The following is a 16,948-nucleotide window of genomic DNA, read 5'->3' as shown; positions in this document are numbered from 1 at the left end:
CAGAGTTTGGGGTGTGTGCGAGCGACCCGGGTCCAAGGATTTATCCTCGGTCGGATTGAGTGTCATGTTTAGATCGCCTCCCACTATCATAGAGGGTAAGTATTCTGGGTCTATTTCTTCCAGGATTTTGTTCAGGAACACTATCTGGTTTTCGTTCGGGGCGTATACGTTGATTAGGGCTATAGCTGTACCTGAGAGTGTCCCGTACACCACGAGAAATCTACCCTCTGGATCTGTTACTGTTTTTATTAGATTAAATGGGGTTCCTTGGCGGATTAATATCGCAACCCCTCTTTTTTTACTGCTAAATGAGGAAAAAAAGCCCCAGGGGAATGCGTTTTGAAATGTTTTAGGCTGGTCCTGGGATGTGAAGTGCGTCTCCTGCAAGAAGATTATATCCCCTCCTGAGCTCCTCATTTCCTGAAGAGCCAAGCGTCTCTTTCTATTGTTTTGCAGGCCTTTTACATTAAGAGAGACCAGTTTGATTACTGACTGAGTAGCCATGATAATTTTTTGTTAGTAGAGTTTTCTGGGACTTTGCTTTTTCCTACCGCGTGGTTTTGCTTTATTCTCTTATTTTCTCCTTTCGGGGTATTGGCCTGCTCTACCCTTAGGGCGCGGGTGACAAAGTTGGGGCTGCTCACCTGGGGCGAAAGGAGTGGGTGGGGTAGGGCAAGGAGGGGGGAGGGGTCAAGAGGGAAGAGTCCCTGCTGTGATAGTCTCAACAGGGGGTTTGGGGAAGAGAAAGAAAAAGACTAGGCTTCTAAGTGGCCTAGTGTAACTGAAGACCGGTCGTCTACTGGCCGGCTGTCGGGCTTACGGCCCTTGGAGGGTGTAACCGGATCTATCACCTTTCGGGGGGCACGGGGAGTCTTGGACCCTAGAGTTGCTTTATCTATTGCACCTTGAGTTGTTGACCTGGACTGCTGTTATGAGTCAAAGGCCCGGAGGATCAGTTGGCTTGAGCCCCTTTAGGGTGGGTGTTCCCAGGGGGGGTGGGTCCGGGGAGAGGGGTAGGGGGGGGGGGAACAGGCAGGGAGGGGGAAGGGGTTAGAGGTGGGATGAGGGGGGGAGGTGGGGTAGGAAAGGGGGGGAGGGGGGGGGTAGGAAGCGGGGGGGAGGGGAGGGGTGGGGAGGGGGAGGGGAGGGAGGTAAAAAAGGGGGGGGGGGGGGGGAGGGAGGGGAGGGGGGGAGGGAGGGGGAGGGGGATTCGTTTTCTTTAAGCGTTTCAGTTATATCAGTGAGCAGGGAAACATTGAACACAGTGATAACCCTTACAGTCCTGCATTTAACATCATTGAAGCTTAGGAGGCCCATGTCTCATCCTTTTAACAATCATAGCTTTATCATAACATAATGACGTAGTCTCAGTTTATCTTTCTGGGGGGTGGGGGGGGAAGGAGGGGGGGGGGGGGAAAGGGGGGGGGAAGGAAAAAAAGGGGGGGGGGAAGGAAAAAAAAAGGGGGGGGGGTGGGAATGGGGGAGGGGAGGGGGGAAAGGGGGGGGAGGGGAGAAAAGGGGGGGGAGGGGAGAAAAGGGGGGGGAGGGGAGAAAAAGGGGGGGAGGGGGGGGAGGGGAGGGGGAGGGGGGGGAGGGGAGGGGGAGGGGGGGGAGGAGCGGGGGAGGGGGAGGAGAGGGGGAGGGAAGGGGAGGGGGGGGAGGTAAAAAAGGGGGGGGGGAGGTAAAAAAAGGGGGGGGGGAGGTAAAAAGGGGGAGGGGAGTGAGGGATGGATGGCATTCGCTCTCTTTAAACCTTTCAGTTATATCAGTGAGCAGGAAAACATTGATCACAGTGATAACCTTTACAGTCCTGCATTTAACATCGTTGAAGCTTAGGAGGCACATGTCTCATCCTTTTAACAATAATAGCTTTAACATAACATATTCCCCCATGGGTACTTAGGGGCATTGGGGCGCGCTGGGTGAGAGGGGGGGAGAAGGGGAGGGGGGAGAAGGGGCACTCCTCTGATCCCCTGTATCGCTTGCGATTGTCTTCCCTGGGGGGGCAGTCTTATCTAGCGATCGAGGGGGGGGCGCGGGGGACCGCGAGTGGACTGGGAGGGGGAAGGCAAGGCCACCTCTTGTCCTCGGGCAGCGTGATAAAGATTTAGCTCCTCTCCCCCCCCCCTCCCCCCGAAAGTCCCCACAGACCGGTCACCATCGCGGGATCATCTGTGCCAGCACCGGAACGTTGCCTCGCTCTGTGGAGTCTGGGCAGCGGTCCTGTGTCCTCCTCGCCTCGTTCGCAGCAGCGTAAGGATCCTGTGTGATCGGCGTGTCAGGACAACTGAACGGGGATCCCGTTTCCCTGGGCGGCCATGTTCCGTGGTTCCCGCGGTGTATCAGCCTCTCGCGAGAGAAGCTCCGAGAGATCATTCTCGCGTCGGTCGTCCTCGGGGGCAGTCGCATCAGGGCTCCGTCTTCATTCTTGTTGCAGGTTTCGGCAGGTCACGGCTCCAGGGGGGTGCGGGGGTAAGTGCAGCTTTACCTTACTTCTCCTTCTGCGTCTTCTGATGCAAGGCAGCGATTCTTTCAGACGCTCTTGCTGGGCCGCCTCGATCATCTTCTTGTCCGCGGTGTGGGGTAGAGTCCATCCATGAGGGAGGGGGGGTCAGACCCAGGGCCTGGGCGAATACGGACATATCTTCTGGGTGTTTCATAGTAAAGAACCGACCTCCCTTGTTCACTACCAGTTTGAACGGGAAGCCCCAGCGGTACTTTACATCCTTCTCTCTCAGGAAGGAGGTGAGGGGCTTTAGGTCTTTGCGCCGGTTCACTGTTAGTTTTGATATGTCGCTGAACAGTTGGATGGGCTCGTCCTGGAAGGTGAGGGGTTCTATTTCACGGCAGGCAGTCATAATTTTCTCTTTTGAGGAGTAACTGTGAAGCCTCACAATGATATCTCGCCTCCTCTTGGGGTCTTCTGATCTAGGCCCCAGAGCTCGGTGGGCTCTATCGATTTCGAGGTCCCGTTCGGCAATGTCCTTGCATATCGTTGTAAACAAGTCTGTTATATAAAGCTTGATTTGTGAGGGGGAGATCGTTTCAGGGACATTTCTTATTCGGATGTTTTGTCTTCTGTCTCTGTTCTCCTGGTCTTCCTGGCTCTCCCTTATAGCCGCGATCTCCTCCCTCAGGCGGATGATCTCCTCCTCCGCTGCCGTTTGTCTGTTGAGGGCCTCTTCCACTCTGTTCTCCACCTCAGTGGTTCGGCTAGTTAATGAGGCAATCTCCTCTCTTATGTCCCGCACTGCCTCTTTGATTTCCGTTTGTAGGGAAAGATGTAATTTTGCGTGCATGGAGGTGAATAGCTCCTCCATATATTCACGTGTGAGAGGCTCTCTCTCCTCTCTGTCTCCCCTCGGCTGGTTTTGGGCCCTCGCGGGGGTCGGCTGGCCTCGTGTGTCGCCGCCATCTTGTTTTTCTGTGTGTTCCCCCGGTCTTTTCGGGGAAGGAGAGAAAAACTTCGTAACCCCTGGGACCACTGGCTTCTTTCCTTTAGAGGACATTGTGTCTGGGTTTAGCTCTGATCCGGGCTCGAAATCAGGGCGAGATTTAAGCTTTTTTGGTGCTTTTTAATTAAATTGTGCAGGAGGGTCGACGGAGCTCCTCGTTCACCCAACCATCCCTGGTGACGTCACCGGAAGTCCTCCGATCAAATCTTTTTCTAACGACAATGATATAAGTCCATTGTTTATTACAATTTATAGTCGGCAATCACGGTTAATATGTGATATAATCCACAAACATTGGCAAATGTTGTCTTTGGATAAAGACATTTTTGAATTTGTTAAAGGTGGGCCAAGGTTTACTTACCGTAAGGCCAAAACACTTGCTTCTCACCTATCACCAAGCTTAATTAGTCTCGTTTGGAATATTCACAGATACGAGGTATACCAAGAGGTTTCTTTGCCTGTGGTGATTGCTCTATGTGTAAATATGTCCATACCACTAATGTCATAGTTCTTAATCAGAATAAAAATAAGTACAGTACTATATAAAGAAAATTTTGAATTGCAATACCAGTTTTGTAATATCTTTTGAATTGTGGGTGTGATAAGAAATATATCGGACGAACTATAAGACCGCTAAAAATACGAATTACATACTGTAACATGTTCGTTTGATTAAGAGGAAGGATTTAACACATCCTGTGGCCAGACACTTTTCCATGTGCTCCAGGGGTGGAATAGAGAACTTCTCTTATTCAGCTATTGAACACATCCCTTGCCATGTTAGGGGTGGTGATAGGAAAAATACATTGAATAAACAAGAGATGTATTGGATATACACACTGAACACTCTCCATCCATCAGGCATCAATCAGGAATGGGAACTTAAACATTTCCTGACTGGACAGCTTGTTTTATGTGAGGAGTGTTCAGGGTGTATGGTATCATATTGTTATATGATTATTGCTTATTATATGTTACTATCATATGTTGCATGTATTTTATCTTCTATAGGCAGCAATGTTTCATTGAAACTATTTGGTATACTCTGATTTCATATAGCTACCCCTTCCAATGCACCATTTACTATTTTTTCCATTTTATATAGGTTAGGTGGTCATTTGCTCCTTCATGTATTAACCATTTATTATTTTTCATGTTATAATTTTTGTTGTATGATTCATTTTCCTTATACTTAATACATCACTAAATTCAGTTTATTATTATTGTGAGTATTCAGCCAGTTTGTTTTTAACCCTATGTTTTTATTCTTCCTTTTCCTTTTTTTCTTTTTTGTATTATTATTGTTTTTTCTTATGTAATAGATATATAATACATATGCATTGATACTATGTGTTTTTTGCATGTAGCACTTCCTATATGTATTTGGTGACGTGGTATAGCAAAGATTCAATTAATAGCCTGCAGGTGGAGGGGGAGGTCCATCCCTGTGATATCTTAACCAATTGAGCCATATCATCACCTATATAAGGATCGCCTCATTGCAAGGGTAATTACTCTTTGATAAAGTCCACCATTGGACGAAACGCGTCAGAGTATCTCTTTGCTGATGTTCACTTTTTGAGTCAATAAAGTTTTTTTTACTTTTTCAAAGCATCTGGCTGTTTGGAGGAGCTGTGACCGCTGAGTCACTCGTTTTTTCCTTTCCCTATACACACATACATACAGCTCAACCCCGTTATAGCACGATCTGCTATAACGCGGATCCACATATAACGCGGTTTGATCATGGACCCCTAATTTTTTTTTTTTTTTGCATGCACACACAGCTCACTGCACACACATTGCAATATATATATATATATATATATATATATATATATATATATATATATATATACACACACACACACGCGCCTCCCCCCTCCGTGAGATGAGGAACTGCGAAGCACCACCTAATGACCTGAGTTGGAGAGCTGCTGCATAGAGAGCCTTCTCTCCACTCCCCCTCTCCACCAGCCCAAAATGTTCAATTCCGATCGGCCCTGGGGGACATTTTCACTTTTCCCCGACCACGTCTCTTCTGTAAGAGAAATATAATTAACAATGTATTATATTTTTAAGGGAGCAGTCTTCACTACTCTTTTTTTTTTTTTTTTTTTTAATCCCCCCCTTTTTTCCCTCACAGAATTGAAACCAGTTTCCTGAGATACTTAACTGGTTTAAATCTCCTTTGAAGGGAAACAAAATGCCAAATTTCAGGCCAATAGGAAATTGTAATATAATGATATTACAATTTCCTATTGGCCTAAAATTTGGCATTTTGTTTCCCTTCAAGGGATTGTGCTTTCCTGTTGGATGGCTTTTTAACTCCCCTTTATAAACCAGGAAGTAATACAAGTAACTTCACCAGTAGGAATCTTGGGAACTAGGGGATCCCGGAGCTGAAAATAGAGCTCCGGTTCCAATACGAAGGGGCTAATTAGGAAAGATTTAACCTATTCAACATGTGGCATACAGCCTGAAATGAACTTTGAAAGAGGTACGGGAAGTTGCCCTATTAAGCTATTTATTTATCTGTCCCTTAGGTCTTACTCCCCAACAGACAAGCTTATTATTGCAAAAGCCAACTCTCCGTTGCAGTATCCTACACAAGGGGTAGAAGTTCAACCACTGAAAACCATTCTTATACCAGGTGAGAGCTGTCATGAGTGGCTAGTCCAATGTGCGGCCTAAATGGTTGTTTGAAGATACACTTGGGGGACCATATGAAATGTGTTGATAGGTATTTATAGGTCCTTTCCCATTTTTTACCCCCTGTTCATTTAAGTTTGGAGATATTACATCTGAACCTTGCGGCACTGATGGATTAACGCTACGGTCCCATTCAGAAGCATGAATCCCCCACAGCTCCAACGCTGCAGACACTGTCCCCGGCCCTGTGGCCTTTTGTTTGTTCGTCCGCTGTACCGAGGGCAGTAAGTCTGGCTACATCTGTACATTGAATTTATAACTCCTGACAGGCTGCAGCATACGTTGCAGACTGGAGTCTTTGTAACAAGGCAAAGTGAAGCAATCCTGGTGTTAAAAACTGCACCACATTTTTTAAAGAAATATATTCTGTTGATTTCAATTGCATTGGAATGCATAATGCATATTCCACGTTGCAGATGGTTTTCCTCAGAATTGCACCACTTTTGACTTGATACATGTCCTATCGTTTTAGATGTAACCAGTACTGGGCCTTCCACATAGAAAACCCCATTCATTTTAGAAAGCTTATATTATTATTTGTATTATATTATTATTATTATTATTATTTTAATTCATCACAACCTTAGATGTCCATAATTTAAGGGCTTCAGTACAGGCGTGCAGTTCTCCAGAAAATAGTGTGGATCCGAAGGGAGAACTGATAAGGGATTAGATAACAATTGTTAAAATGTAACTAAATTCATAAAATGTAACTATAGTAAGACCATCCCAAGCACATAGAACATACTGTAAATAAACAATGTGTATGCCATTGGGACTATACTATCAACTAATAATTTCTTTATAGGGTTTGTTATTACAATTTGATTATTAGCCAAACACTTTCATTGTATATCACTGTTTGCATCAGTATTCCAACTAAATTGCTTATTGTAGGATTGACCTCAAAGCACTGCATACACTGTCAGTCCTATACAGGAATAAAGTGATAGTACTTTATCGTTTATGAACCACATATTTATAATATATTTATTTAGTATTATTTATATATTGCTGAAATTGTACAGAGTGCAGTTAGGTTTCATGTCTGCTCTAGATGGAACCTTTTTAACAGTGCTGGCTTTTAATTGGGTTGAAAACCATACATTAAAAAACTGAAATGACCAATGCTTCATTTTTAACGTGGAAGATGGCTGAATGAATAGAAATGTTTAGCCAGCCCAGTGGAGGGTATTAGATATCTTAAAAGTGTCCTTTAAATTTTTTAAGTGTCCTTATAATCTGGGAATAACAAGCAACACTAGAAAAAAATAACTGAATACCTACTTAAAAGCCTTCACTGAAAAAAAAACATTCAGTATCTGTCATCAAAGGCAGCACCGGAAGAGACTATGTTATGATTCTCAATACGAGTGAAAAAATAATGAAAAGTATTAATAAAACCAGGTGTTGGCTATTTTATGTTCCTGTTCGGGTGAAAATCAAACAATAGACTTATTTGTTGATGCGTTGTGGCAATTTCTAAATATGACTGAGTACAAATTCCTGTTCTTCATTTCTACAGGTCTAAGTTTACAGGATTCCCTTAGAAAAGTTTACAAGGTTTGTATACTGTTCCTTAACCCCAAAGACATTGGTTATTTTTACCTGTAGTCTACATGGAACACACATGCATATTCGTTAGCGAATTGAACCTACAATTACTCCACATTATTAGCCCTTTGTTATATCTTCTGGTTTACCCTTTTGCTGTCCGTTGGCAGCAGCCAATATTGCTTCATTATTTATTGTGACGGAGAAGTGGTTAACATGCCTATTATTATCACAGGGAAAACACATTTAATAAAAGTAAACATTCTGACACATAAGACAAACACCTATAGTAACACGGTCTGAACGTTTTTGTTACTTTAAAAAAAAAGTTTTCATATCATAAAATGTGATTGTGTTTTATTATGTTGAAGAAGATGAATACATGATTAATACAGCTAGAATCTTGATTTAAGTCATGGCTTATATATATTTTACAGTCTTCAAACACCAGAAATAGCATACGTTGCACATATTTGATAATAGCTTGGAGTTGTGTGAGAATGGGTTGTTAATTATGACTAGAGGTATCCATCCAGACTTCCTTTTTAATTTATACTATTGTAATCTTTCTCTTGGGTTCTGTATGGCTCGTTCCATTTTTCTGTCTATTTGGCGGTGAGAGTGCCCTTGTACGATAATGGCATTGGGGAGTGGGTTGATGTGTTGTTGTTTGTGTTGGTGTTTTAGCAGATTCTGTGCTGAAAAAAATACAGATTTGTTTTTGTGGAACTGTAATTGAAGCTGGTTTTATATAAATACATGTGGTGATATGTGTAGTTTCAGTAGATATATAATATAACCATCTTCTTTTTTGGTGAGAGCCTCTAAGAAATTAACTGTAGAATATTCCAAGGTCCGTTTTATAGAGTGAAAGCTGTTGAAGACCTCATGAAAGTGTCTGAGTGATTGTTCACATTTAGTCCAGGTGATAAACATGTCATCTGTGTATCTGAGGTACAGTACATCAGAAGTTTGTCTTGTTTTTTTAGAAAGTCCTCTAGACTGACAATAATGAGGTTGGTATGTTTGGAGTGCTATGTGTGTGCCCATTATCTGCAGAAAGGGGCAGATATAGCGTTTCGACCATTGCTGATATAAAGCAAAGGCAACAATATACAGTATTTTTCCACTTCCCTCTGTTCTTAAGGTAACCCAGGCTTTTTAGTAATGTACTGGTGACATTCTTACTAAGGATTATTTATATGTGCCACAGGTGAGCCTTTCAGGCACGATGGGGACTTTTGATGTGGCAGCAGAAGTGGAAGACGTGACAGTAAAAGGCATGGGAGAAGGACACATTACACTATCCAGCCCCAACATGGACAATCTGAACTGCCAACTCCATTTCATCTCCTATACCAGCACCCTTTTCCACCCCAACACGGCAGACACTGGTGGGTAACCACATAACTGGTGTAAAAGGGGTTTCTATTTCTTCCACCAACTTGGTGATGAAGGGGCCTGAATATTGGTTATTCTAGGCATTGCAATATCCACCAGCAGAAACAGTGTTAAACAAATTTTAAAAGTACAATAAAAAGGTTAGTTTAAACAGAAATCATCCCAAACCCCAGTAGAACTGGGGGTTTACGTCAGTGAAAAAGCTACAAATTTGCCACATGGTTACCCAATAGAAATCCGGGACATTGCAACTTCCTATTGGACGCCGCAGTGACACTAACCGCATGGCCATTTTGTTTCTGCCTGGTTAGTTTTTCATTTGTTAAAGTTTTGCAGCCAGGAGACCCTAGTAAATAATACCCAAAGTGACTTGCTCAAGCTCTTAAGAAGCCTGAACTTGCTATTAAAGCATTTGATCAGACAAGTGTTTGACACCAAAACACTTCAGGGCCTATGTACTAAGCATTGTAAATTGAATATTTGGTGTTAAATTAGTGCTGGAAAATCACAAATTACTGTATATTGGAGTTTTGTGCACCTATACACCAACCTTTTTTTTCTCACCAGACGACTTAAGCATCAAAAATATTGTAGTCTAATATATTGGTGCAAGTGAATGGGTTACACATGATGGACAAATCTAAATGATATGTACTTAAAAAAATTGTATCAGCGCCCAAAACAAATAGTTGAACTTACGGCAAAATGGTCCACCAAATCCTCTAGAGCACAAAATTAGAAATGATTAAATTGCAATGCATTAACAACATTTCATTGGCACAGTACATTAACAAAAAGTTATATTTTCACAGTACAGGTGTTCCTCGCCTATCCGCCAGAATCCGTTCTGCAAACCGCAGTCAGATAAAGGACCGTCGGATTGCGGGTTCATGTTAATCTGCAGCGGATAAGCAGTTCTGACGTCGGATAATGTGTCCAGCGGGACTGCATTATGCGGCGAAGTATATCATTCGACGGAAAACGGACCGTCGGATACCGAAGGCCACCAGTATAGCTATAAAATATATTAAATCAGGTGTACAACATGAGACAATGCGTCAAGTCATTTCAGTCAACGAAATACTGTATGGGTAATGTGTAAGAAGTCACATAACACCCTTCATACAGTATATACCATGCACATTTGATTAAGGTTTGTATAGATTTAGCAATGTTACTATTCACCACTGCATGCATGCAGATATATATGTATATGTGTATATATATATATATATACATATATATATATAGATAGGTTCCTTACCGAGTAGATCCAGGATCCCAAGATCACGAGGCAAGAAGGAGACAGCACACTCAAAGGTACAAAAAGCAGCGTGTATTCAGTAGAAAAACCGGCACATAAACCCGACGTTTCGGTCCTTGACACAGGACCTTTCTCAAGGGAGTGCACTCCCTTGAGAAAGGTCCTGTGTCAAGGACCGAAACGTCGGGTTTATGTGCCGGTTTTTCTACTGAATACACGCTGCTTTTTGTACCTTTGAGTGTGCTGTCTCCTTCTTGCCTCGTGATCTTGGGATCCTGGATCTACTCGGTAAGGAACCTATCTATACATTACCTGTATGGGACAAGCACCTTTTTACCACATATGTGTGTGCCATCTGTTTATTTTTACATATATATATATATGTATGTATGTATGTATATATGTATATATATATATATATATATATATATATATATATATATACACACACACACACCAGACTTATTAAGGTTATGGTGGGTAAAAAAAGTGACAAAAACCCTCCACAGTAAAGCATATAGCAATTGTAAATATTACTGTATGTTCATTTGCATGTCTTAGACAGGTCTGCAACCCTGTCTTTCCCCATTATCACCCAGCACACAGCGCTTCCACTGCAGCAAGGGATTCTGGGAAATGACATGCAAATGAGCACAGTGCCACCTTTTGTCTCAAGCTCATATTACACGAGCAACCCTTAAGCCAATGCATGCTGCTTTAGCACTCCACTTGCTAGCGTGAGTGTGTGCTCCTACCGTGCCGCGTGGCTCCAGCACAAGCGATTCCTGCTCATAGTGCTGGCAGCGGTGGAGGGGGGCATGGCGGGCGTCTCACGAAGCCGGTTCGCCATCATTGGCTGAACCAGCTCACGTGACGCTGACTTCACTCGGCAGCCGCCTGAAAAGAGAAAATAATTTGTCTCCACAAAACGCTGCCACGTCAATGCGCCTCTTCGCCTGCAGGCGCGCATGTAGCTTGATAACACATGTGCCAAACAGTGAGAGAGTGCTTGTCATGCACGCAGAAACGCCTCCACAATAAGCTCGGCCTAATTCAAGACAATGGTCGCATGTCTCGCTGCTGCATTGTGCATGCCCTGCTGCAATGCGCTAGTGGGATATAATAACGGTGGCTACGTCTGCACTTCTTTTTAGTACTAAAATGGTGTTAGTCCATATTAGCCTATATGCTGTTTATTGCATTTATGATATTATGTACTGTAAAGGCTTGGTCAGGATGCTTGTCACTCACTTTTATCTTTATCAGCTTTAAATATACCCTCTCTCAGTGTAATAACATGAATGCACTGCAGTTATTCAGTGGTTATCAGGCAACTCCCACCTTTTGTATTTGTTGCTATTACAACTCTTGCAAATCTTATGGCCTCACACGTCACATTTGTAGAATTTCTCAGGCTTGCCTTCCTAGATATTAAATGCCAAAGATACTAAAGTGGCTTCTTTTTTAGTGAAAAATTAGCAGCACCTGACCTCAAAGCTGAAAACTCTAAAAAAACAAACATTTGACTGTGACTGACAAATCTATCTTCCCTTCCCTCTTCACTGAATTTACAAGTTCTGCATGCTTTTCTTTTTTTCAGTGCAGTTCCGAACAGAAGAACACCTGGCAACTTTTGTCATCAAAATCCAGCAACCTACGGTTCCTAAAATGTACGATCCCGGATCTAGCAGCTGTAAGTAACACTGCCACATGGCAGCCATTTTACATAGGTCGCTTTGATATTCCAGGAGGCTGTATCACATTGGTTTGCAATGTATTGCAAGTACATTTGACAGAAAAGAGGATAATGCAGCTGTCAGACTCTAGTCACAACTGGCTCTGTGAAGGCCCACCTTGTACAGTGTCGTCTTTTTATGTTAAATTAATTGTATTCTTTAATGTGGTTATTAAAGCAGCAGTCCAAGCTACTGTTTTTTATATTTATTTTTTTCTTAATATTCTTTTTCCCTTTAATATGTGCATCAATACAATCCACACAATGATAAGTAATTAGCTAAGTTGTGGATGGATTGTCAGTGCAGCAGATGAGGACCACAGATGCAAAGTTCTGTGGTTGAATATCATCTGACCAGGCAGTCACTAGATACAATTAGTGCACTGCTAGAGAGAGGGCAGGGCTCAAAAAGGGGTGTGCCCGAAACTGTTTCAGAAGGGGATGTGACTTTGCAAATGGTTGCTATAGAAACAAAAAATGCTTGTTACACTATAATACATTAAAAATATCTTTCACGGCTGTTGTTTTTTTTTGTTTTAAATGTTACAAGTATTTTCTCATAGTACAGAGCAGATTTAAAAAAAAAACCACACATGTAGGATATTGCTTGGTCTGCATTTTAAGCCCAACAAATGCATAGCATTGTAAGGCCTCGTCCTGGGTGGTGCTGAGCGGGCCGGCACGCTCACGCTGGCCGCGATGAAACACATTGCGGCAATGTGTGTGGCCAGCGTGAGCAAGCGCCTGCGCCCGCTCGGCGCTCAGAGCAAGCAAATTTGAATTTGCCGCTCGCAAGCGCGTCACGTGAGTGGTCCGTCCAATGAGGGTGAACCAGCTCCGTGATGTGGCCGCGTACAACGCGTATCCGCTTATAACACGGTCTGAGCTTGGCTACAAAACATCACCTACCTTTGTTTCCCTGGCAGCCTGCACCACCATGCTGAGGACGCGACCCAGCTCCTCAAGTGGCGTCGCGCGAATCACGTCAGGTGTAGGTGTGTCTGTGTCTGTCTGTCTCCGTTTGTTTCCATTACCAATAAAGATTTGAATAGATGTTTAAAAGAACAAACATCTAGTCAGAGCTTTATTGGTAACGAGATGGACGGACACACACACACAGCAATGGCTGACCCATGGTGTACGCATCCCCTGCACCGGGTAAATCCTATAAACGCTGCAGCCATTTTAATTTTTTTCTGCGATCACGGTTATAACGCCGTCTCATTATGTGGACCCTGAGCACCGCATTATAACGTGGTTCAGCTGTACTTAATCAGTTTGATGTATGAGAAGCATGCAATGCATTGCACTGCCATCTACCACAGTTTCTTTTGCAGCAGAAATAAATATTATAACTCCTGTTATTGTTATGAAGGCCTTCAGAAGGAAACCAAAGTAAAGATTTTAATTTAAGACAAAATACAGTTTAGTTCAACATACTTATACTCAAAACAGGAAAAATAGGATCAGCTCAGGTGTATGAAGGGATATAAAAAAAGACAAAATACAGCTAAACCCCGTTATAACGCGGGTCTCGGGGTCCACCCCGAGACCACCGCGTTACTAACGGGGTCGCGAGAAAAAAAAATGGCCGCCGCGCTTTAGCGCATATTCATCCCGCGGGACAGGAGATGGGAGTGGGCATGTCCCTCCGCTCCCCGCTTCCCCCTGTCACCGCGGGACAGGCCGCGGGGCAGGAGATGGGAGCGGGGATGTCCCTCCTGTCCCCGCTTCCCCCTGTCACCTCGGGACAGGCCGCGGGGCAGGAGATGGGAGCGGGGATGTCCCTCCTGTCCCCGCTTCCCCCTGTCACCGCGGGACAGGCCGCGGGGCAGGAGATGGGAGCGGGGATGTCCCTCCTGTCCCCGCTTCCCCCTGTCACCTCGGGACAGGCCGCGGGGCAGGAGATGGGAGCGGGCATGTCCCTCCTGTCCCCGCTTCACCCTGTCACCGCGGGACAGGCCGCGGGGCAGGAGATGGGAGCGGGGATGTCCCTCCTGTCCCCGCTTCCCCCTGTCACCTCGGGACAGGCCGCGGGGCAGGAGATGGGAGCGGGCATGTCCCTCCTGTCCCCGCTTCACCCTGTCACCGCGGGACAGGCCGCGGGGCAGGAGATGGGAGTGGGGATGTCTCTCCTGTCCCCGCTTCACCCTGTCACCGCGGGACAGGCCGCGGGGCAGGAGATGGGAGCGGGGATGTCCCTCAGGTCGCCGCTTACCTCAGAACCATGCTGCCTGCATGGAGGTTGTAGCGGGGGGTTTCTTCTCCCCACCGCTGTCCCCGGTGCTCCCGCTGCCTGCGCGGGAGGAGGGGGGGGAGCGGGTGGTGGTGCCGGTCGCGGCCCGTCTGTGTAGAGTGAGAGAGTGTGTGTGTATGTATATATGGGAGAGAAAGTGTGTGTGTGTATATGGGTGTGTGAGTGTGGGTAAGTGTCTGTGAGTGTGTGTAAGTGTCTGAGTGTGTGTGTAAGTGTGTGTAAGTGTGTGTGAGTGTGTGTGAGTGTCTGTGAGTGTGTAAGTGTGTGTGAGTGTCTGTGAGTGTGTAAGTGTGTGTGAGTGTGTGTGAGTGTGTGTGAGTGTCTGTGAGTGTCTAAGTGTGTGTACGTGTGTGTAAGTGTGTGTAAGTGTGTGTGAGTGTGTGTGAGTGTCTGTGAGTGTGTGAGTGTGTGTGAGTGTGTGTGAGTGTGTGTGTGTGAGTGTGTGTGAGTGTCTGTAAGTGTGCGTGAGTGTGCGTAAGTGTGTGTGAGTGTGCGTGAGTGTGGTCAGTGTGTGTGCAGTGTGTCAGTGTGAGCAATGAGCAGTGTGTGTGCAGTGTGCAGTGTGTGTGCAGTGTGGCAGTGAGCAATGAGCAGTGTGTGTGCAGTGAGTGTGTGCAGTGTGTCAGTGTGAGCAATGAGCAGTGTGTGTGCAGTGTGCAGTGTGTGTGCAGTGTGGCAGTGTGAGCAATGAGCAGTGTGTGTGCAGTGTGCGTGAGTGTGGTCAGTGTGTGTGCAGTGTGTCAGTGTGAGCAATGAGCAGTGTGTGTGCAGTGTGTGTGCAGTGTGGCAGTGAGCAATGAGCAGTGTGTGTGCAGTGAGTGTGTGCAGTGTGTCAGTGTGAGCAATGAGCAGTGTGTGTGCAGTGTGCAGTGTGTGTGCAGTGTGGCAGTGTGAGCAATGAGCAGTGTGTGTGCAGTGTGCGTGAGTGTGGTCAGTGTGTGTGCAGTGTGTCAGTGTGAGCAATGAGCAGTGTGTGTGCAGTGTGCAGTGTGTGTGCAGTGTGGCAGTGAGCAATGAGCAGTGTGTGTGCAGTGAGTGTGTGCAGTGTGTCAGTGTGAGCAATGAGCAGTGTGTGTGCAGTGTGCAGTGTGTGTGCAGTGTGGCAGTGTGAGCAATGAGCAGTGTGTGTGCAGTGAGTGTGTGCAGTGTGCAAAAAAAAAAATGTAAAAAAAAAATTGTAAAATTTTTTTTTTTTTTTTTTTTTTTAAAACGGGAGCCACGGGAAAACCGCGTTATAACCGAATCGCGGTATAACGAGGCGCGTTATAACGGGGTTTAGCTGTATGTATAGCAGGTGCACGTAGGAGAAAGAGGGGCCAAAAAAACTCTAACTCAGTATAATTATAAAAAAATGTAAATTGTCCACAGCTATGTAATGAAAAGTGCAAAAAAATAAAAACTTACAGCCAGCTTGATACAGGATCATTGCAATCCCAAACGTTCCTGCTATTTGATACAGTACTAAACAGTGATAAGTGGCTTAATGCACGTTAAATGCCCTTATAGCACGATATTGCCTGTCTTGCTATTCACTAATCAGTAATAACAGTGCAGTGTCGCACTGAATAGAATAGTTTTTCTAATAGTCTTTCCTCCAGCACAAAAGCTATAACATGCAGACAGATCCAATGGCATAGCATTACACGGACCTGTTTTATTAACCATGCAAAGAAAGCAATCATGGATTTTAACCCCCTTTCAGTGTAAACAATGCCTACATCAAAGCAATACCATCCGGCACCAAAGAGATTAAAGTGTGTTTTTTTTTGTTGTTTTTTTTTGTATTTTTAAGCCATGCTCCATTTCAAATCCAGTGCATTAAAAACCGCTGCTATTCCGTTTCGTTGCTAGAGCAAAAACCAGCAACATACACATCGTGTGTTCAAGAGGCAAACTAACGAGTCTAAAAATATTTACTTTGTTTTACAGTATGTACGTATGTATGTTTGTATGTCTTTATTTATATAGCGCCATTAGTGTACATAGCACTTCACATTAGTAATACATGTGACAATCATATAAATAACAAATACAGCTCAACCCCCTTATAACGCTGTGCCTGGGGTCCAAAGAATCACATTGCGCTATAAGCGGATCGCGTTAGAAATAATGTACAATTGTATGCATTGTACAATAAAGTATTTAAGATACCAATAATAGTGTTGTAAAGTATTCATAAATATGAAATTGGGAGCCACGCTTGCATCGCGTTATAAGTGGATTCATGTTGTAACGGATCGCGTTATAACGGGGTTGAGCTGTAATACAAATAAAAGATCATGGAAATAAGTGCTTCAGACATGAAAATAAAATTTCGGAAGAGGAGTCCCTGCTCCGAGGAGCTTACAATCTAATTGGTGGGGAACGTACAGAGACAGTAGGAGGGAATTCTGGTAAGGTTTTAAAGTTAGGTTTTTGCTTTAAAACCCAACAACCTAATGGATTCTGTACAGTAGGATGGTAACAATCTGGAAAACATATAAACTCGTGACTCATACTCGGCTTACGCCCCCTTACAGTACTAAATGGTGATTTGATACGTAAAAAAAATAAAAAGTAGAGTAATATTG

The 16,948-nt window shown here is 44.4% G+C and overlaps 1 protein-coding gene across 8 annotated transcripts in view; it reads left to right on the top strand.

Moving 5' to 3' along the window:
- B4GALNT1 (beta-1,4-N-acetyl-galactosaminyltransferase 1) overlaps positions 1-16,948 on the top strand; it is a 278,757-nt gene that overhangs the window by 246,199 nt on the left and 15,610 nt on the right. For 7 of the 8 annotated variants that reach the window (XM_075591569.1, XM_075591570.1, XM_075591568.1 and 4 more), the window contains 4 exons: positions 6,002-6,108; positions 7,693-7,730; positions 8,935-9,115; positions 11,987-12,079. In XM_075591569.1, coding sequence (XP_075447684.1) covers positions 6,002-6,108; positions 7,693-7,730; positions 8,935-9,115; positions 11,987-12,079 — 419 coding nt within the window. Of the gene's footprint in view, positions 1-6,001; positions 6,109-7,692; positions 7,731-8,934; positions 9,116-11,986; positions 12,080-16,948 lie in introns of those variants that run through there. The other variant, XM_075591576.1, reaches the window with a different exon arrangement.

This window comes from Ascaphus truei, chromosome 3 (assembly GCF_040206685.1).
Source record: "Ascaphus truei isolate aAscTru1 chromosome 3, aAscTru1.hap1, whole genome shotgun sequence".
Taxonomy (NCBI): domain Eukaryota; kingdom Metazoa; phylum Chordata; class Amphibia; order Anura; family Ascaphidae; genus Ascaphus; species Ascaphus truei.
The sequence above is the reverse complement of the archived record's forward strand: the minus strand, read 5'-3'. Positions and strand labels throughout refer to the sequence as shown.